This window comes from Schistocerca nitens, chromosome 1, assembly GCF_023898315.1.
Source record: "Schistocerca nitens isolate TAMUIC-IGC-003100 chromosome 1, iqSchNite1.1, whole genome shotgun sequence".
Lineage (NCBI taxonomy): Eukaryota > Metazoa > Arthropoda > Insecta > Orthoptera > Acrididae > Schistocerca > Schistocerca nitens.
The window spans coordinates 704091220-704115066 of record NC_064614.1 but is presented as its reverse complement, the minus strand read 5'-3'; the positions used below and the strand labels follow the sequence as shown (position 1 = coordinate 704115066).

At 39.6% G+C, this 23847-nt stretch overlaps 1 protein-coding gene across 1 annotated transcript in view; it reads left to right on the top strand.

Annotated features, from left to right (window-relative positions):
• The window catches only part of LOC126259664 (uncharacterized), a 79854-nt gene extending 63529 nt beyond the window's left edge, over positions 1 to 16325 (top strand). Inside the window, exons 8-9 of the mRNA XM_049956606.1 lie at positions 12778 to 13004; positions 14948 to 16325. Coding sequence (XP_049812563.1) covers positions 12778 to 13004; positions 14948 to 15116 — 396 coding nt within the window. The 3' untranslated portion in view covers positions 15117 to 16325. The remainder of the gene's footprint in view (positions 1 to 12777; positions 13005 to 14947) is intronic.
• The last annotated feature ends 7522 nt before the right edge of the window (positions 16326 to 23847 follow it).

Below are 23847 nucleotides of genomic sequence, written 5' to 3'. Positions count from 1 at the left end.
CTGCGTTTATTGGAATACATTATTTGATATACCAAAGGCAGCTGAGATACAATAAAGAGAGTGGAATGTTGTCTACAGCTTGTACAGAAACGAGATTGCAGTTATGAGTCAAAGGATCTCAGAGGGAGGCAGTAGTTGTACAGCGACCCAGCAGTAAACAAAACCTGAGGAGAAATTTCGAAAGGAAATTAATGTTAAGTGAGAAAAATAAAAACTTTAAAATTTGCCATTGACATTATAGTTCTGTCAGAGATGGCAAAGGACTTTGATGATCAGTTGAATGGAATGGACAGTGTCTTGAAAAGAGGTTATAAGATGAATATCAACAAAAGTAAAACAAGAATAATGGTATGTTGTCAAATCATTTCAGGCGATGTTAAGGGAATTGGTTGAAGAAATGAAACACTAAAACTAGTAATTGAGATTTGTTATTTGGACACCAAAATAACTCATCATGAGTTAAGTAGAGTATATAAGATTCAAACTAATAATAGCACAAAAAGTGTTCCTGAAAAAAGAAATTATGTTAGGAGCCTTTTGCTGGAGGTAGTTGTCTGGAGTGTACTCGTGTATGGATTTAAAACGTGAAAAATAAACAGTTCAGACAAGCAGAGAAAATAAACTACTGAAAAGTGGTGAACAGAAGAATATTGATGATTAAATGTGTAGATTGTATAACTAATGAAGAGGTTCTGAATTTAATTGGAGATGAAAGAAATGTATTGCATAACTCGACTTTGGTTGATAGGACACATCCTGAGGCAGCAAGGAACCACAAATATGGTAATAGTGGGATGGTTTTTTGTGTATGTATGTGTTTGTGGGGAGGGGGGGGGGTGGGGTTGTAATTCTACAGCTACAGGAAAGCCAAGGCTTGACTACAGTAAGTGGGTTACATTGATATAGGTTGCTGTAGTTATTCAGAGACAGAGAGATTTTCACAGGATAGACTAGCATGGAGGTCACATCAAACCAGTTTTCAAACTGAAGACCACAGTAATGACACCAAAGGAAAACAATTTGTTATGACCAGTCAGACAAAGATATTACCAAGAAAACTGTTAGGGACTTTAATAAAGCTTGTGACAAGAGTGTTGTTAATAATAAATAGTACAAAAATTAACATTAATATTGTTTCACTGTAAAAGAGTTGTGGACAATTTGACAGACCCTAAGGTTCGTGGACTTTCGATCAGTATTATGAAGCTTTTCGTGATGTCAATTGCAGAAAGATTTTCTGGAAGCCTGGTATGGATGACTCCTGAGTGTGATATAATGGGAATGTTTTAGCATTGACTAGCTTCCACTTACCTATTATGTGGAATGCAAAGTTTTTAGGCTATATTTTCTGAGTTTTATTTACGTAAATGGTATTTGGTCTATTGTGCTCAGCTGAGCTGTGAGTGATAGGTGTATGGTCAGCAAATTACTGGAATTCTGTGTTTTCAAGGGTTGGGGATAGTTTGTATTTTAATTCAGCATTGTAATTTTTGCTTTTATTGTTGCCCCCATGATGTGTTGGCATGATAAAGTTTATGTGGACAGTTTGGCTATATATGTAGAGGTTTCAGATGCAGTACCACACCTTCAGCAATTGTCATTTTACAGAGAAACCTTCTGCTCAAATATTTGGTAATTTCTTGTTGAAAACACCTTCTTTTCGAAAACTTGGCATGAAAATCTTAGTGTATGTGTGTGTCTCCTTCTCATAAGCAGATGTTTAACCACACCATATGAGTATGCAGAGGGTGAGCATGATAAAACTTGTCATGCAGTGGTTCTGAAGTCCATCAGTTTTCACTTGTTACTTGTTCCTTACATAGGAGTGACCAAGTCAAGCAACAGGTAGTCTCAGTCTGCTAATTGTGGAAATAAGTTGGAGCAATTCTGTTCTCCGTCATTTTTGTGTCCATGTAGAATCATTCTGTGTGTGCAGGACTTTTGAGTAATGCAATCTGTATTTTGACATGGAGGCCCCTAAGACACAACACAAATTGCAGAGATGTGTCTTCAAACAGGTAATATTTCCAAAACTGTATGGCAAGGCTGGAAAAGAACATGCATTAAAGGAATTTGAGATGTTTCTCTCACTTTGGTAGGACTGACAGAAATGGTGAAGTCTGGCTTTTATTTCTTTTTTATTTGATTTTTCTTCAGCTTTCCATTAATTCCCATTTCTGATCTCATTCCCTGGTATTTGTTGTTGTGGTCTTCAGTCCAAAGATTGGTTTGATACATCTCTCCTTGCTACTCTATCCTGTGCAAGCCTCCTAATCTCCAAGTGACTACTACAACCTACATCCTTCTGAATCTGCTTACTGTATTCATCTCTCGGTCTCCCTCTATGATTTTTACCCCCCCCCCCCCCACACACACACACACACTTCCTTCCAGCACTAAATTGGTGATCCCTTGATACCTCCGAATATGTCCTACCAACCGATCCCTTGTTATAGGTAGGCTGTGCCACAAATTTCTCTTTTCCCCAATTTTATTCAGTACCTCATTTGTTACATGATCTACCCATCTAATCTTCAGCATTATTTTGTAGCTTCACATCTCAAAAACTTCTATTCTCTTCTTGTCTAAACTATTTATTTGTCCATGTTTCACTTCCATACATGGCTACACTCTATACAAATACTTCCAGAAAGGACTTCCTGACACTTAAATCTATACTCAGTATTAACAAATTTCTCTTTTTCAGAAATGCTTCTCTTGCCACTGCCAGTCTACATTTTATATCCTCCTTACTTCAACCATTATCAGTTATTTTGCTTCCCAAATTGCAAAACTCATCTACTACTTCAAGTGTCTCATTTCCTAATCTACTCCCCTCAGCATCACCTGATTTAATTTGACTACATTCCATTATCCTCATTTTGCTTTTATTGATGTTCATCTTGTATCATCCTTTCAAGACACTGCCCATTCCCTTCAATTGCTGTTCCAAGTCCTTTGCTATCTCTGGCAGAATTACAGTGTCATTGGCAAACCACAAAGGTTTCATTTATTATTCGTGGACTTTAATTCGTACACCAAATTTTTCTTTTGTTTCTTTTACTTCTTGCTCAGTATACAGATTGAATAACATTGGGGGTAGGCTACAACCCTGTCTCCCACCCTTCTAAACACTGCTTCCCTCTCATACCCCTCAACTCTTATAACTGTCATTTGGTTTTTGTACAAATTGTAAATAGCCTTTCACTCCCTGTATTTTACCCCCGCCACCTTTAGAATTTGAATGGGATTATTCCAGTCAACATTGTCAAAAGCTTTCTATAAGTCTACAAATGCTATAAACATAAGTTTGTCTTTCTTAACCTATCTTCTACGAGAAGTCATAGGGTCAGTATTGCTTCACATGTTCCTACATTTCTCCAGAATCCAAACTGATCTTCCGTGAGGTTGGCTTCTACCAGTTTTTCCATTCTTCTGTTAAGGAATCGTGTTAGCATTTTGCAACTGTGACTTATTAAACTGATAGTTTGGTAATTTTCAAGCCTGTGAGCACCTGCTTTCTTTGGAACTGAAATTATTGTATTCTTCTTGGAGTGTGTAGGTATTTCACCTGTCTCATACATCTTGCTCACCAGGTGGAAGAATTTTGTCATGTTTGGCTCTCCCAAGGCTATCAGAAGCTCTGACAGAATGTTGTCTACTCCCGGGGCCTTGTTTCAACTGAAGTCTTTCAGTGCTTTGTCAAATTATTCGTGCAGTATCATATCTCCTTTCTCATCTTCATCTATGTTCTCTTCCATTCCCATAATATTGCCCTCAAGTACATCTTCCTTATATAAACCCTCTATACACTCCTTCCACCTTTCGGCTTTCCCTTCTTTGCTTAGGACTGGTTTCCATCTGAGCTCTTGATATTCATAAAGGTGTTTCTCTTTTCTGTGGAGATCTCTTCAGTTTTCCTGTATGCAGTATCTATCTTATCCCTAGTGATATATGCTTCTACATCTGGTACTTATATACATAATAGCCTTTGATCCACAGAGCTCGAACACTGGCAGACAAGGAGAGCCTCGCTGAAGAATTACAGCACCTATGAATAGTGTTCTGAAGAATCAGTGCTGAGATTGGCATATTTAGTGGGTGTTGCATTTAGAATCAACACTTGAGCCAAACTTGAAACTGAGAAACCGAAGAGTGAAGAATCACTTACTTGCCTTATGCTGGCCCAGTCTCCGGAAAGGATCAGTAGATTCCCATGGAAACGTTGCAGCCATTGTGTTTCAGCCCCATCAACAAAGACCAAGCAAGGTAGCACAGTGGGTAACACACTGGACTCAAGAGTTCAAATCTCCAGCCATCCAGATTTTGATTTTCCACGGTGTCCCTAACTTGCTTATGGCAATCCCAGGATGGTTCCCTTGAAAGGGTAAGGCTGATTTTTCCTCATCATTCCTTTATCTGGGCTTTGAACTCCATCTCCAACGACCTCATTGTTAGCGAGATGTTAAACTCTTAATCTTCCTTCCTTCCCATCAACAAAAATAAGTCTTTGTAATGTTGAAAGTGATCTAGGTCTCCAAAAACCATGTGTGTACCACATTCCATGCGAATGTGGCATGTCATATTTTGATCAGACTATTAGGACAGTTGAGCAAAAATGGAAGGAGCATCGGTGACATACCTGACTAGAACTGGATCATCTGCCACTGAACACTGTCTTGAATATTATAAAAGATGACGGAAAATTTAATAAACTGAGACAGAGGTTTCAGTTTAAGAAACCACTCAATTTATTAAGATCTTGCCAGCCATCTTGTCATCAGAGCATCAAAGAGCATAGTGAGCTTCAGGAGTCCATCTCTGCCATCAGTAGCAGTATGACACCAAGAAAACTTCACAGTCAAGATGGAGTTCAAGCATTGAATATGAGTAATAACACAGCTCACAGCATCTTAACATGATGCCTATATTGGATGTTTAAAATGGTGTGCATTAAAATGAGAAGTGGACCAAACACTGAAAGGCACACAGTTAATCAATCATAAAATAAATAAATAAATAAATAAATAAATTAAAAAAAAACTCGAGGAATCACTTTATTATTATTTCTTCACTTTCCCAGACGTTAAGTCTGGTTAAAAACGGAGTGACATGGACCTTGATCAAGCGGCACTTCCTTTTAACAGTACGGTATATGTTATATTGCATTTAGGAACTTTCGGGTAATTGAACATGTATCAATAATTACTGATTTCTGTAGTTGTATATACACTCCTGGAAATTGAAATAAGAACACCGTGAATTCATTGTCCCAGGAAGGGGAAACTTTATTGACACATTCCTGGGGTCAGATACATCACATGATCACACTGACAGAACCACAGGCACATAGACACAGGCAACAGAGCATGCACAATGTCGGCACTAGTACAGTGTATATCCACCTTTCGCAGCAATGCAGGCTGCTATTCTCCCATGGAGACGATCGTAGAGATGCTGGATGTAGTCCTGTGGAACGGCTTGCCATGCCATTTCCACCTGGCGCCTCAGTTGGACCAGCGTTCGTGCTGGACGTGCAGACCGCGTGAGACGACGCTTCATCCAGTCCCAAACATGCTCAAAGGGGGACAGATCCGGAGATCTTGCTGGCCAGGGTAGTTGACTTACACCTTCTAGAGCACGTTGGATGGCACGGGATACATGCGGACGTGCATTGTCCTGTTGGAACAGCAAGTTCCCTTGCCGGTCTAGGAATGGTAGAACGATGGGTTCGATGACGGTTTGGATGTACCGTGCACTATTCAGTGTCCCCTCGACGATCACCAGTGGTGTACGGCCAGTGTAGGAGATCGCTCCCCACACCATGATGCCGGGTGTTGGCCCTGTGTGCCTCGGTCGTATGCAGTCCTGATTGTGGCGCTCACCTGCACGGCGCCAAACACGCATACTACCATCATTGGCACCAAGGCAGAAGCGACCCTCATCGCTGAAGACGACACGTCTCCATTCGTCCCTCCATTCACGCCTGTCGCGACACCACTGGAGGCGGGCTGCACGATGTTGGGGCGTGAGCGGAAGACGGCCTAACGGTGTGCGGGACCGTAGCCCAGCTTCATGGAGACGGTTGCGAATGGTCCTCGCCGATACCCCAGGAACAACAGTGTCCCTAATTTGCTGGGAAGTGGCGGTGTGGTCCCCTACGGCACTGCGTAGGATCCTACGGTCTTGGCGTGCATCCGTGCGTCGCTGCGGTCCGGTCCCAGGTCGACGGGCACGTGCACCTTCCGCCGACCACTGGCGACAACATCGATGTACTGTGGAGACCTCACGCCCCACGTGTTGAGCAATTCGGCGGTACGTCTACCCGGCCTCCCGCATGCCCACTATACGCCCTCGCTCAAAGTCCGTCAACTGCACATACGGTTCACGTCCACGCTGTCGCGGCATGCTACCAGTGTTAAAGACTGCGATGGAGCTCCGTATGCCACGGCAAACTGGCTGACACTGACGGTGGCGGTGCACAAATGCTGCGCAGCTAGCGCCATTCGACGGCCAACACCGCGGTTCCTGGTGTGTCCGCTGTGCCGTGCGTGTGATCATTGCTTGTACAGCCCTCTCGCAGTGTCCGGAGCAAGTATGGTGGTTCTGACACACCGGTGTCAATGTGTTCTTTTTTCCATTTCCAGGAGTGTATAAGTTTGGATGTAGCTGTATTGCATTGATGTACTGGTGGATATTGTGTGGTATGACTCCTGTAGTTGATAGTATAATTGGTATAATGTCAACTTTATCCTGATGCCACATATCCTTGACTTCCTCAGCCAGTTGGATGTATTTTTCAATTTTTTCTCCTGTTTTCTTCTGCATATTTGTTGTATTGGGTATGGATATTTCGATTAGTTGTGTTAATTTCTTCTTTTTATTAGTGAGTATGATGTCAGGTTTGTTATGTGGTGTTGTTTTATCTGTTATAATGGTTCTGTTCCAGTATAATTTGTATTCATCATTCTCCAGTACATTTTGTGGTGCATACTTGGATGTGGGAACATGTTGTTTTATAAGTTTATGTTGTAAGGCAAGCTGTTGATGTATTATTTTTGCTACATTGTCATGTCTTCTGGGGTATTCTGTATTTGCTAGTATTGTACATCCGCTTGTGATGTGATCTACTGTTTCTATTTGTTGTTTGCAAAGTCTGCATTTATCTGTTGTGGTATTGGGATCTTTAATAATATGCTTGCTGTAATATCTGGTATTATTATTATTATTATTATTATTAAAAAGGATGAGGAGGATTATTCGCAATGGATTTCTTTGGATGCAGTATATCTTCTACAATGGGCAGTCAAATGAAACCAAGACAGATTGGGAAAAGTAAGAAACTGTTCATAATTTCAAAAGTAATTGTCATAGGTGTTAACACATTTAGCCTGCTGAGAGGCAAGATGATCAGTGCCTTTGTGGAAAAATGTTTGCAGTTGCCTGTGGAACCATGATTGGACCCATCTTCATCTGAAGCAGATTGAAGGCTGCAAATGTCTTTCTTTAGGATTCCAAAATTGCAGGAATTGCATGGAGAGGTTGGAACGATATGGAGTATGTGTGAAGACTTCTCAGCAAAACTTCAGCTGCAAACTCAAAACAACACGAATGCCACCTCTGGAAAAGTTGTGATAACCTTTTTCTTTGAATGCAAGGGCCTGCTGTTCATTAACTATCTGGAACAAGGCACCACAATTAATGCACAGTGGTATGTGGTGGCTTTGTAAAAACAGAGGTGCCCCATCAAGTCTAAACACCAAGGAATGTTGTTGGATGACATCATTCTATTGCAGAGTTGCCTGCCCACAAGTTGCCAAAACTGTTTAGAGTATGCTTTGGAAGTTTTGCTGGGAAGCCCTTGCACATCTTCCATAAGCCCCAACCTCCCCCCATGCAATTTCCATAATTTTGGAGCCCTGAAGAAAGACACTGGTTGCTGATTTGCTTTGGATGAAGATTAAGTTTATTAGAATGAAAACAAGATTTCAATTCTCCTTCTTCATAGCATAATTACACAACACAAGTAATAGTTCACCATTACGTCTCTGTCGTGGGTAGGTGCGCACTGACTGTGCCCTTTGATGATGATTCTGCCTCTGCCTGCCAGTGAGGCCTGCACTTGCACTTGCAGTGGCCGTTTTAGCCAATGTCGCTGCTGTGATTTGTGATGTAGGCCACCCGTGATTCATTGCTTTTATGCTGGAGGGCTGTCAGACCCACACAACATCCTCCCATAGAAGAGATATGGTGACACATCTTGACATGCCAGAAGGTGGTGGTGCCACTGTCGGCATCCTGGGCAAATGGAGGATCAGGGGAGTGCCATCAAAGTCCATAGGAGTGTGCACCTGGCCCATGAGAAGACTCGTTTCCTCAGCTCCTGTGTCCTGTGAGTCCTGTGGTCGTGGTCGTGATCGATGTTCCTGGGCCTTGATGGGGCAAACTCTGGAACAGAAAATTGTGGGGATTATTCTGTCTAGATAGTCTACACCCTGCGAGTGCACACCAGGTTGGTATGCTTTCTGCAGTGGGAGCTATGAGGCAGTTAGATCTTGATCATTACTGTGCCCACAAGGTGCATGGCATGAGTCGGTACCCACTTCGTGACCCCTGGAAAAAATTATTCCCCCAGACTATATCCTGAAAGGCATAACGATGGCAGTATAGACACCAGCAGTGACAATACAGACAACAGATGCGAGGCAAGAGAGGGACTGTAGGAGACCATGATATTGGCGCAGCTGTGCCAGTTGAGTTTTGAAAGTGTGGATTAACTTCTCTGCCAGTCCATTTTAAGAAGTGTTAATTGGTGCTTTATGTGCCAAAGCTATGCAGTTGTCACACAAAAACTACAAAACTCTGCTGATGTGCACTGAGGACCCCAGCCGTTGAATTGAGAACATGTGAGATAAGGCCTGGATGATTATTGTTGATGATGTTGACTGTATCCATGTAATGTATTGGAAACTGTGGTTGACATTTATGGCGACCAACCGACTGTAGTGTAGGAAGAGCCCTGCAAAATCTAGATGAATGCAGAACCATAGAGACGTTACATCAGGCCAATGAAAGTACGGATGAGCCAGTACTGCCGTCTTGCTTTGATATGTCGTGTATGCCACAACCATGTGTTCGACATTGTTGTCAGTGCCCCTCCAGAAGATGTGTTGGTGAGCCAACCATTTGGTGACGACCATACCACAATGGCTTTCCTGAAGTAATGTCATGATGCAGTGTTGGAGTGCTTGTGGAATGACCACTCTGGTGGGGCCATTATCTCCAGGGAACTAGAGGGTGTCTTTGACAGAGGACATCTCATAACAACAATACCAACAGGCCTGAATGTCCCAACGTTCAGGAGTCTTGCAGTCCAGTGACAAACTGTTCTTCACTAATTGCATTACTTCTTGGAGGACTGTGTCCTCTGGCGATCGACATACGATGACTGCAGCATCAGGGCAAGCCGGCCACTGCTGCTTCAGCTTCAGCATCATATAAAAGCAGGCTTCAGGAGCCGTATCAATCTGAGGGTCTTGTCCCAACGGTAGACACGATGGGATGTTTGCAGTGGCGTGTTGCATTGTGGACCGATGCTGGATTCCATAGTGGTACCCAAAGAGGAAACTGCCCATCTCTGCAGGCAGTTGTTGCTCCTGGTCTGTGTACTAGCGTGATCCGTTAACAGGATGAATCTCCATCCATACACATAATTCTGAAAGTTTTTCAACACAGACATGATTTGATTTTAATTTCGCTGCAGTTGCATTGATGTCTTGGAAACAAATGCAGTCAGGTGGTCAAATTTGTGAGAAAGACCTGCACCCAAGCGCAGTCAGACGCATTTGTCACCAGTATCAGGGACTTGGAAGGATTGTACACCATGAGGCACATTGAGCGAATTGATCCTGTTTGTGCTCTTGAAAAGTGTTGTCACAAGCAGAGGACCATTGCTACTTAACATTCCTGCAAAGGAGCTTATGTAGTGGTTTGGGAATAGCTGCCACATGGGGAATGAATTTTCTGCAGTAGTTCAGTTGACCTAACCCTAATTTGAGTTGTGCTGAAAACATATGCCAGATATTTCACCTGCAACATTTTTCCTTATTACATTTCAAATTAGCCCATTGGAGCAAGCCAAACAAGAATTTGAAATTAGGTGTGAGATCCTGCGCATCTTTACCAGTGACAGTGGTATTCTCCAAATAATTTGCTGTCCCTAGAATGTCCCATGTGAGTCGTTCCAAATAGTGTTGGAAATTGTCTGGTGCGCTGATGATACCAAAGGGTGGACAATTATATTGAAAAAGATCAAATAGGATGTTGATGACCAAGATATCTTTGGAGGCTTCATCCAATGGAAGCTGCAAGCAAGTATTCTGTAGGTCCATTTTTGCAAAAACTTCACCACCAGCAAGGCGCACCATGATATCCTTCACTTTAAGAATAGGGTTTGTGTCAATGATGAACTGGGCATTGACAGTTGCCTTAAAATCTCCACCAATCCTGAATGATCTACTTGGTTTCCTAACAATCACTATAGGTGTGGCCCACTGACTGTAATAGGAGTCAGAATTCCTCCTTCCTGCAAGTATTGCAGCTAAAGATGAAGCTTGTTGTGCAAAGCAAACAGAACATTATATGCTTTAAGAAAACCTATGTTCACTAAAGGACAAAGATAAGTGCACTTCAAAATTGGTGGCACTGGTTGATGGATGTGAGAAAACTGAGGCATATTTTGCACAAAATTTATGCAGGTAGAAGCTTGAGACAAACAGTTTAATGCGATTGATTGAACTGTGGACTTCCAAACCAAGGGCACTGAGTACATTCAATCGCAAAATGTTCATGGACCGGCGGATGTGTAAACCACAAAGATGTCGGCTGTCAGGGAGGCTGTTGCTACTGAACTTGACTGCTCAACTAACACTTTACTTCGATGGTGTCATTACTTTAGCTTTACAGCTGCATAGAAAAAGGTTTAGGGGAGGGGAACCCAGGTGGCAATACATTTCTCATAACAGCTTGTTCCTTGATCTGCAGTACCACGAAAACTGTTTGCACTAAGGATATGAACAATGGAAATGGCAATCCCTCGAATGGCCTTGCAACTGGGCTACCCACTCCCTATTTGACTGTCCATTTTGTGTACAACAGCTAAAAAACTTGCTGTGGGTAGCTGCCGAGTTCACTTGAGAACCAAAATAGTCCAACAAGCAGGATTCTGAACGTTCATAATGCAAAGCATGAGACTTGACCTCAGAATTGAGCTGTTGCAACAGATGATAAACTTCTGCTGCTGCTTAGGGGGGAAAAAAAAACCACACTGCTGGGCATCATCTGATATCCCATGGGTGATGTGCTGTTCAAGGGGGGCTGTGCCCTCACCTTTTTGTGAAACACGGCACAGTGAAAATTCTATCCAGGATCCCTTTACCAACAAGTTGATGTGAGACAACCATGTGGAGATTCCTGATGGCAAGGTTGTGATGGCAGCCATCATCTGTAACATTAACTCCTGAGCGTATGGAACGATTTGGAAAAGTTGTAAGACCTAAATAGTCGCATCCATAGATGTAGACACACTGGAGTGAATAACAAACATTAGTCTACCAGAAACTTGGAAGGCACATAAAGAAATGACGTCTACATGAGGCATAATACAAATATGCAAAGTGAGTCCACAGAAAACCTCATTCCATATTGAAGCAGCTCATGCCAGTTTTAGCACAGAGAAACCAAAGCCCAGGTGGACAATGCAAAGTAAATTTATTAGACTGAACATAAAACTTCAACTCTCCTTCTTTGGAGCATAACTAGCCAACATAGGTAATTGTTCACAATTAAGTTTCTGTCTTTCAAATGAGAGAAAAAGAAACGTTAAGTCATGAGGACTACGCTCTACAAAAAATATGAGTAACTATTATTAGAATCAATGTGTGGTTCACAAAGAATGTACAGGAGTCCGCACTGAGAGGTCTCAGTGTAGCTTGGGGGTGATTGCTGGGTGCTCCACATCACACTGGAGGCATAAGATTTGTGGTTGGTAGGCTGATAAGGGCCGACAGGTTGTGGAATGACTCTAGGAAAGCTTCAGACTGAGGAACCGCAGCAGTGGTTTGTGTAATTGCGCAGAGAACACATCTATCGAGAATGGCGACTACTAGTTTAAATATTACTGAAGTGCCAGAACACAGTGACTCCGGTTTTTGAGCAAAAGGAACCTGCATAAGCGATTAGAGCTATGCCAACTGTGCCCTTTGGTAGTGATACCGCAACCACCTGCCAGTGAGGCATGCCCTCAGAATTGCAGTGGGATGTTAGCCAATGTAGCCCCTGTGACTTGTGGCATAGGCCACCTGTGATGCAGTGCTGCAGTACTGGAGGTCTGTGAGCCATGACATAGCAATAACGATCAAGATGGTCTGCACTAGCAATTTATATGAATATTCCAACTGCATTCATAAACTGCAATCGACGTCTCACTTACATACATAATCTTACTCGTTCTTATGACTGTTGTAGCGACATTCTTGCTACAATGCTATTATGACATGTTTATGATGTTGTTGTCTGTATTAGGAAATAAGGTACATCACAGTGCTGGCATGAATTTTGAAGAGCTGTTTTGTGTTTCTTTTGATTCAACTTTTTAGATGAAAAGTGTATTAGTGTATGCTGAACATATTTTCAGACATGTACAGTCTCCATTTACAACATGCTTTATAATGTATCTGCAAAAATTACAAATATTATTTTGCCTTTTCTTCCTGTCAGTGGCAAACCAGTGTCAATGGCTTAAACCATCTGGAGGCTCGTCTGAAACACTGTCTGGAATACTTTCCTCACACGGAAGTTTCAGAACAGTATAGTTTCCTCTGTTTGGACCCTAACTGGGATGTGCTGCATAGAGGAGGGCCATGGGGACCATCAGAACTTGATACAGTGAGCTGCCTACATGAAAGCTTTATTCATTCACCAAATCTTACTGAAATTGTTGTAAGGTAAATGTATATTTTAAAAAAATTTTAGTTATGATTTGTCTGAGTAACAGCATCTTCACTAACCTGAGGGTCAACATGCAGAATTAAGATACTTGTTAACTGAAGTACATGTTTTACGTGAGAACTTGTCTGAATAACACAGTATATACAATAATTTTATTATATATCTGGTAACCAGTTTCAGCCAGTATAAGTCATTTTCAGATCCAAAACATCTTTGCAGCAAGTGGTGTGCATTTTCAATTCTGAGGGTGGTCTATACTGGCTGAAATCTGTTTTCAAAAATATCAAATGTAGACTATGTTATTCAGACAATAAAGAATATACAGCTCACTGTGGTGTATCCATGATAAAATAATTCTGTCTTTTAGTTACATGAGAACATTTTTCCTGCATACGCTGTATTTATTAACAATTACAAGAGTCAATGTTAATAAAAACAGTCTATGCAGGAAATATGTTCACATACAAGACATTTATTTTACAGTGCACAAAAGAATGCAATAGATATAGAAGTATGTAAACAAGAATTTGTAAGGTGAGGGCAATGAGAGGTGTTCATGCTGGAGATGATAATTTTCAGAATGAATTAAGGAAGTAAAAGTAGATGTACTGGGAAGAGCTTTATTTCTGAACATCCAAGATATTTTACCCTGTACTGATTGAGGTGGTATAGTAATTGAGACACTAGAGTCACATTCAGGAAGAGCAAAGTTCAATCCATGTCCGCCTATTCAGGTTTAGGGTTTCTGTGGTTTATCTGAACTGACTACAGTGAATGGTGGGATGATGGCTTTGAGCTGAATCATTGTGATTTCCATAACTCTTCTTACCTTTCATTATACCAATTCTTTTGGTAATGCCAGAGTATAGAATGAGTTCTCTTTCACATTTCTTTAAGTGATAGTTTTTATATCAACTTTCTAATGTCTTACTCAAGTCACAATAAAGGATATAAACAAAAATAGTGTTGCTGTTGTTATAATGAGAATCCTTGTTCATAATTTCATATAATTTTAATATGCAAGTTTCTCAGTGTGGATCATCTTTCAAGTGTATAAAAATTTAAAGGTGCTATTTGTTGAAAATTTTTATTAATTAACACAGAGTTAGACATTGTACACGTGACAGAGAAATCTGAAGATAATAATATTATTCCTGGCAGTTTTAACTTAACTAAAATAATGTTCATGGTAGACAGTGCATTTTTTAAATCTGCACATTGTATTGTGGAATAAGGTGCACAGATAAGCATTAAACAAGTACAGGTCTCCCATTGTAGCTGTGACACCTAACTATTAATGGTGAGAACAAATGCAGCTTGCCTGGAAAATACTAAGGATCTTAGTGCGTGGAACTGAATTAGATGCGAAATTATGCTACAGGAAATAATGCGTGAAGTGCTGTTGTTAGCACAGTTCTTTTTCTTTGAAGTCACTTTTTTTCATGTTGCCAGTGATATATTGTCACTACACCTTCTGGATTTAGTGATGAAATCAGTGAAGTATTATTAATATGTTTGTAAAATTGTCTTGGTACTGTATTCACTCTCGTTCCACTACCTATTCTCTCAACCAACATTTGATCTTAAATACTATTCTTCCATGTTTTTGTTGTTTTATTCCTGGCAAGGAAGCTAATTTACTCATTAATAATTAAATTCCTACTTGTTGCCCTCTGGTGATGGGATTCTATTCCATCACATGGTTTCGTATTGTTATATCAGTGTGGCGGCTTCTGTGACACAGGTGGTTTCAGCCTTATGCCCGTGTTTTCCTTCCAAAGAGAACTTCTGATTCCAGTAGCTTGAGATCCTGACATTTTGCTTTTTGTTGTCAGTAGTTTGAAACATTTTGAAAACCGTAATTACTTTTTGACTATTGGAATTTTATGATTTTGGACTGTGTCTAATACAGTTTCAAATATAATCCTTTTAATTCCAGGTGTGAAGATAGGACAGTTTATGGTTATCAGTGTGGAAATACAGAAGTATTCTACCAACAGAGTACTGGTGATACAGCTGGTTTACCTACACCATCTGACCTAATGGGAACTGTTTCATTGAAAGCTAGACGCAGATTGGAACGTGATCATGGAATAGTGCTACTGTAATGCTTTATTGTTGTGCAATTATGTAGAAGTTTAACTTCTCATGCCTGTCCAGAAATGTGATATAATTGTAAAGGCTTTATGGAAAGATTTTCTATTTATGCCTAAGTTTTATTTGCATTTATAAAATGTAAATATTTTATTTATATGACATATTTGCTGCAGATTGTAGAAAGAAAAGCAGTCTGTTCAGTCAATGTGATGTTTTATTGTGTCTTTGCAAAATTTTAAAACATTTGCTTCATAAAGAGATTTTAAAATAAAATCATTCCATTAGTCTTTAATTTGTTAAAATGTGTAACAATATACTTAATAATGAAGCAATTGTTTTGAAAAATAGTGTGAATGGAAGGAAGTAACATGGTGAATTTAGTTTTTATTCTCAAGTTTGATTAACATTAAAGCAATTTCAATCAAATTCTCTTTGTAGTATTGGGTGCCACACAATGCCACTGTCATAAGAGATTAGTATTTATACTCCGTAATGTGATTATGTTATTACATATTGTTTTGTTAATCATATTTAATTTTTATAATTATTAGCATATTTTAACAGCTTAACTCAAATTATTTGAAGCACACACTTACTAGTCAGTGTCCTTAAATGTAATGAATGAAAACTTTATGCTAACAGACTTTTGTAATTAGCTTACAGTACAAATATTTTAGTTTTAAGCCATCATTTTGCTTGATGTCCCAACTGTTTGTATATGATACGTGTGTTTTTAACCATTAACAAGTGAGGAGACAGAGATAAAAAACATGCTGGCCCATTGTACTGTGCTTGACAGACCTTCCAGGTGGAAAACAAATTTGAATTATAGGAAAAAGGAATACAGTTATTATAGAAGTTGCTGTAGGTATTTACATTCCAGGTAATGTGTATATTATAAACAACCATGTTTAGCAATTGTGTGTATTGACCGAACCCTATAGTGAATGAAGAATGGGTTGATAAAATGTTAAATAATAATGAGGATTCAAAGGGCTCTCCCCGATTGCAAGGGGTAGAGGAGAATTTAACAGAATAAAATGCATCTGATCAAAGCATTATCTGCAGTGGATACACACTAGAGTGGTGTTTAAGGTATTAGCCCCTACTTTTAACTGAAAGATGGCACTTCTGCTCACATTAGCCATCTGTGACGGGATTTATCAGTATTGTTCATGAGCCAGGAAGAAAACAAATAAAAAGCCACAAATAACCTAAAAGTGACTTCTCTTATTTCTTTTGTAATCTGTTTTTCTGCATTTTTGTTTTATATATAACTTACAGTTGGAATAATGCAAGACAGTTTTAGCTGCTCACAGTGGTCAATATTTGGCGTTTGAATCATCTCCACTGAAGAGAGGATTTACCCAAGCTATTTTCTGTAATATCCTTTCTTCCTAGAGATGCTAGTCTAACAAGGTATGAGGAATGCTGCTGAGAAGCTCGGGAGGCAGGAGGGAAGTTTTGAGGCATGTGATGCGTGGATAACTTCATAATGGCATTGCCTGCAAAAGCCAAGGTCCAGGTTTGAGTCATAGTATGACATACGGTTTTAAAATGTAAGGAAGTCCCACCTGCTATTTTGTTTGTATTTGGAAAATCAATAATTGCTCCTACTCTTTCAAATGAGAGAATTTTTTTGTGTACTTGCTCAGGGGAATATTCCGCTATCTTTCTTCTCAATCAAACACAGACTGAGAAAATTTGTTCCTGTTTAAGTCTGGAGGTAGTAAATCTGTTTTCATAGTTGTGACATTCAAAATAGATTTGTGAGAGAATACTAGTATAATTATTCGTCAGTTGTCAGTTGGCGAACAAATTTATGATATTGAACTTTCAGTGGTCTAAAAGTCAATGTCATAAAAGTAGACATTCAATATACCTGAAGGATGTACATTCATGCAACTCAAATAGGGTGGAACCCTATTGAAGATGCTGTCTCCAGACTTGGAATGGATTGGCTGAAATTTGTGCGTGGTTGAAATCTACCTTGAATATACTCAAAGGAACTGTGAACAAATGTGTGAGGGTGTTTTGGACGAACTATCCCAACAAATAAGTACCTGAACACACCCACGTACAGCAAGTATTGTCTACTCTCATGGATGATGTTTACTCTGCAGAGAAGCCTACTTGGCTCATCTGCAACAGGACCAAGTACTCTGTACAAGGGAAGCAGAATATGGGTAGAACCCATAGATCAACAACCACCACAAACAAGTATGGAGTGCTATCATAAACTGGCAGTTAACCTGAACTACTGTGTACAGTTGTACCATTGGAAAACCATCTACATACTACATGATATCAAAGGAAGTGTGTACGGAAAGGGTCTATTAGTCATCAGTAGTTCAAACTTAATGGCAAATGATGGTACCCCCTGGGAAATGGCACCAAAGTATGGAAAGGAAAACTACTATGCACACTCAATATTTATGTAATGTTGCTGCCTCTGGATAATGAGATCCCAGGTTTGAATCATGGCCAGGTTGGGGATTTTCTCTGCCCAGGGACTGGGTGTTTTTGCTGTCATCATCATCGTCGTCATCATTCGTGACAGTGTCTATATTGGACTGTGGAAAAAAATGGGACTGTGTAAAAATTGGGACTTCGTACGGGCGCTGATAACCGCACAGTTGAGTGCCCAGAAACCTATCATCATCATCAGTATGTATGCTAAGGGAACTTATTTAACATTGTTTTCAGAAATGACTGTGATTTTGGATCACTAGTTTTGTGCTGAGCCGAAGGTCTGAACAGAGACTTTGGAGATTCTTTGACAACTGAAGCCATAAACTACTAGATTTGTGTCACAGGATTAATGGGTGCAGGATCCCCATAAACATGTCAGAGGCCAAAACAATAGTAGTGAGAGTTCTGTGGGGAAAGTGTGTTTACTGGAAAGACAAATTCAATGAGGTTTGAGGCAGTGTATTTATACCAATAGACAAGGATCCTTAATCGGTTGAGATATACAAAGGTAACTCAATTATTATTGGTATTTTATTTTAAAAAATTATTCATTGAAACATAAAAGGCAAATACAGTTTATTTTTCTACATAGTTTCCCCCTTTAGAAATACATTTTTCGCAGTGAAAAGAAAGGTTTCTGTATCCCAGCATTGTCAAATGAAGCTGGCTGTGTCAGGAGCCAATTGTGCATGAATCCCTCCATGCACTCATCATCTTCAAATCAGTACTCTCCTATAGCTTCTTTAAGTGGCTGAAACAAATGAAAACCGCAGGATGATAGGTAAAGTTTGTAGGAAGGATGATCAAGTGAGTCCACTGCATTTCTTCAAGTTTTGATACCATTAGAGATACAGTGTTGGGTGTGGCATTGTCATGTCTTTTGCAGCAATAAGCAGCCCTTATCTGTTTCAACAGCTCACAGTAGTAAAAACCATTAATTGACATCACTGATGCAAAAAATCGGTGAGAAAAATGCCTCACCTATCAAAGAAAACACTTGAACGAGCCTTGCTAACCAATAGTCAAGTCTTGGCTTTCACTGAGGCTGTGTCCCTGTTTCTCTGTCACTCATTATTGGATTGTTTGGACTCAAGAGTGTATTGGTGGGCCCATGTTTCACCACAGATCATAATCTGACTCAAAAATGCATCACCCTCTTTTGCATACCTTGCTGTAAGCCCCTGACAGACCACCTCAACTTCTGATCTGCAGTCAAAAGGTGAGAGTCCCACCTGGCGCAGTCTAAATGGAACTTTGTCATTTGTGATGATTGCTTGGCAGCTCCCATAACTTATTCTGAACTGTTCTGCAATTTTGGATACACACATCTGTTGACTTCGAAAATGTCTTTAAGCACACAATTGTTTTCGTCTGTTATATTGGTCCAAGGACTCTGAGAATGTTCCTGATTTTCCACTTGTTCTCATCATTCCTTGAACTCTTAATGCCAGGCAAACACGTAAGTCCTTGATAGTGTTTTTTCCATGAACTGTGTAGTCAGCCTCTGAAAAATTCCCATCCCTTGAATTCCTTCACGAGCCAGAAATTTTATAATTAGGGGATGCATCTGTTGCTTTGACATTGTGAGCACTACTGGTGAATTGATTGGAAGTTGGAACAGTGATTTGTCCCCACTCCTAATGACCCCATCCAAGCATATTAGAAGCACGGATCCAGTCCTACTGACCACAGATGCTCAGGAACCAAAATCCCATTTATATTTGATTTACCCCCATAGTTGTCTATATGTGAAATGGTTTGTGCCTGAATAACAATTATAATTGGGATAAAAGCTATAGCAGGGTCATTCTACTTGCCACCACTCAGCTCCAGAAATAAATGAGAATTTCAGAGAAAACCTTTATGCCCTAGAACAATTGTTTTCAAGTCATACTATAACAGTTGTAGATTTGAATCACCTCACAACTGAGTGGTAAATTTACAACTCCACAACGAGCAGATAATAGAGAACCTCCTGTGAAATTATTGTAAAAGCATTCTCTGAAAATTACTTACAACCAATCGTTAGGCCTCGTAACAATTACGGAAAGTTATTATACTTGTTGACAAAAAGATCCAACCCATTTAACAACGATCATATCGAGATTGGGGTACATTTGTAGAAGCAAAAAGGCACCAAGGAGCACCCCTTGCCCCTGGATGGAATGGAATGTGTGCACTAAAGTTGTCTGCACGTAGTATTATCCAAGTGAAGTGTGCAAAAGTTATCTTAACATTTGTGAAATCATGTAACTGGTGTGGGACTTGGGTATTAGCCCAGTATTCACCTAGTGAGATGTGGGAAACTGCATACAGTTTGACTGACACGCCAAACCTCATTGTTAATCCACCCAGCAGATTCAATCCATGGTTGACTTACCTCTATGTCCAGGAAGTGGTACTGTAACCCACATGACTATCTGGGCCAGTAAGCAGAAAATTTCGTACATTCAGTAAAAAATATAATGAGTAGCTTATCTCATTTCTTATCAGCACCTAGAATCATTTTATTAAGGCCTAGTGAACTTATACAGGAATTATGACTCAAGCTGAAATAGTTGGTCAAGCTCTAAAAAGAATACGTACTTAGCAGAATAATTACAGGAACAGAGAACACTTTGTGTATAAAAAGTACCAGAAAGCTATTTAAGAAATAGCAGCTTCTGTACAATAGCTGCAAAGCAATACTAAAATCCATTCATAGGCAGATATTATTTGTAACACTCATGACTACTAAAATGGTTATGTGTGATGTTTCCTGTAGCTCTCGTAGCAAAATGTTATCACAGGACCTATTCCAAAACGTCAAGTAAATTCACTCATGTGTAATCGTGACAAGGCAACAACTGAAGTAGGAAATTGCAAAACAGAATCCAAAATATTAATTTTGTTTCAAATGTTCCCTCTGAAAGGAAAATAGTGGTATATAGTCATTAAATAGTCTTGTCACTGCTAAGATGAGGAAAACAGTGATTGGTATTAGTGGTACTGAAAAGCAGCTTAAGTTACAAAAACTCAGTAAGGACCCAGGGCCCACTATCAACTTCTGCACAGAAATTGAGTGAACTAGCTCCTCTTTTGTCCATAATTTACATCTTACCTTGAGCAGAGATGTGTTATCTGTAATTCAAAAGGAGTACAGCTTACACCTATATATGAAAAAGAATTGACAAATCATACACAGAATTATAGTCCTATATCACTCACATCTGTTTGTAGCAGACACTTAGAATATCTGAGTTGAAACATGATGACTCACTTGAAACATCAAACTTTGCAATTAGCATTGATTCCGAAAACATAACTTGTACAAAACTCAACTCACGTTCTTCATGATGTCAGTGCCACGATTTAGTACTAGATAGACACCCTCTAAAGTAAATATATTTCTGTAGGATGTATAATGAGATGTATGATGGGATCAAAAGTTTCCTGAAAGCAATATGCAACAGGGGTATCGACTTATAAAAAAATATTGGGGCGCCCCAGACTAGTGGTATTGCCCTGGTAAATTTTCTAAATTTTAGATGCAAAATAGTGAGTTTTAAAGTTTTTTAAGCATTTTAGAGTCATATGATCAACATTAGAACCCTGAAAACTCTTGATAACTCAACATTCCGGGAAACTTGACAAGCCTGACACATTTTTTGGCTGTGAAAAAAGAAACAAAACATAAACACGCACGGTATTTTCATAAAAATTTAATTTACAGTAATAATCATGCTTATAGACTATTACAGAGCACTTAATATATAGCTTGGAAAAGACTGAAATTATATTTAAATAAATCCTAAACTATCATTAAAAGAATAAAACATAAAATATTCCTGTCGCACAGTAATAGCACTTTGATCAATAAGTGAACTATTAAATAAAAACAATATCTCAAAGTTAATGCTTTAATACAGTTAATACAGTATGCCTAATACTTTCAGTCAAAAACTATGTAAATAGCAGATTTTAATTGGGTCTTACACCCTAAAAATATTTAGGTATTTGAAAGTAACTAATACAGTACTAAACTAGTACCAATATTTCGAAAATGAAAATTTAACATTATTTATGTATTTAATTCTCTATTTTATCAAGATTTTTAATATTGCTCTAAATGCCATTATTAGGGCTAGAGTGTCTTTAGAAAGGTGCAAATGTTGACTGACTGACTGGATTACTGAATATGAAGTTGTTGTTGACTGCTCGGATATCCAATTCATCCAAAACATCTCGGTGAGCATGAAGAACAGCCAAGTTGTTCAGTCACTTCTGTCCCATTGTTGATCGGAGATAGGACTTCAGATGTCTAAGGGCACTAAACGACCGTTCTGTTGTTGCTGTTGTGATTGAAACTACTTGGAGAAGCTTAATGCACTTCACCACGTCACATAACATTTCTCCAACTGCAGGATCATGTGTAATGTACCTTCTTACATCATGCGTGTTTTTTAACACCAGTTATTTTTTATTAGTGATATCAGCTAACATATTCAACTGTAAGCACAGTCTCTCAATGTCTAGGTCATTTTTGAAAAACTCAGTTGATTTTTCCAAATTCGTTTCACCTCTGTTTACTAAAAGCAAGCATTCTTGTTCAACTGCAATGGCCTGTGTGAGTCCAATTGAAGCAAACCGCTCAGTAATGCAAGGTTGCACCATTTCACAAACTTCAATGTAAATAGCTTTGTAGTATACCTTTGGGTTTTAAAAGTGTGTGGTAAGCTGGCTTCGTTGTTTTCGTACTTCTTTGGTATACTTCGATTACGAGGAAGCGAAGAATCATCAACTTGTGAAGGTTTTTCTTTTAAACACAATTCCCAAAAGTGTTCAAAACTATCATGCCTTCCATTCAATATACAAATCAAGTCCTCATATATTTTTTCCAGAGCAGCAACACTTAGATGAGGGCATTGAATTTTTTCATTGACATCCTCTACTCGGTTCATTGCATGGCAATAAAGATGTAAAAAGAAATAAGTCTTGAACTGTAACATTGATCTTCCCACAAGAGTGTTGCAACTAGCAAATCATCCACATACAATGTTACTTGATCCAGCAACTTGATCCGCCCCTTGGCCATGTCCAGGGCGTAGATAAACTCTCCATCACTTACACTAAGGTCGAAGGGAAAAACCCTAAATTAGTAAGACCTGCCAGCAAACATGAAAGCAGTATGCTTTCTAGATTCTTCTGCTAACTCCACTTGCCAGCATGAGCAGCACAAGTCAAGTGATGACAAGTACTGTACCCAATAAAATTCCTTGTTCCTCTAAACTCTCAGGTCGAGTCATCTCTGGAACAATAATCTTGTTGATTGTCCTTGCATCCAGGACAACTTGCACCCCTCCATCTCCTTTGCCCCCGTCTAAGAGAGAGCTGCTTATGGGGAGAAAGATGGTTCGATGATGCACCACTGAATCATTTGGCAGCCTCGCACTTAGACCATGGGACGGAGTAGGTTGCATGTGCAGAGGTCTTTTGGGGGCATACAATCATCCGGTATTCGTATCATTTTTTGATGCCAGGCCTTTTGGAAAAGAACTGAACATATCTCTCCAAAAGTAAACGTTAATCTTGTCTTTGTTCGTCTGACAAAGACATTGCATCTATAGACTTTTTCTGAATGGCGATAAGAGTTTACATCATACTGCTGGCTATCCCATTCACCTGGTGCGAGGCTATGGTATCTAGGGTCGTCTTAACCCATAGCAACCTTCTATTTATGATTTTCACATGAATACCTTCACAGCCTGATATGCCGGCCTTTTGTTTTAATCAGGTTCAGAATTTTTAATTCTCCTCCAATCCTCAAGTGATATTGACCATGAGGAAGATCGATAGCTACGTCCCTATTCAGCATATACTCAGTGCTTACGAGACAGGACACTGTGAGACCTCTCACAACAAAGAACGTGCATCTGTCAGCTCCACTTTCGTATTTAATACCTACTTGTGCCTGTATCATAGCTCGTTGGTCTTTGGAGCCAATAGCAGTGGATATCACACAATTCCGTACTGGAAACATCGGTACTTTTCGATGCTGAATAATCCTGTGGAAAAAAATTTGCTTCAATAAGATTTGCACTTGCGCCTGTGTAAAAAATGAACATTGTAGGAAAACCTCCTACTTGCACAACAACCTGTACAAATTCACAATTCTGTTCAGAAGTTGTTCCCTTATCTGTAAATAACTCATGTCCTTGTCGTCACTGTACCAGAGAATGTGCACATTCTCTAGCAAAGTTCTGCCCCAATTCTATCATGTGGCTGTCATCA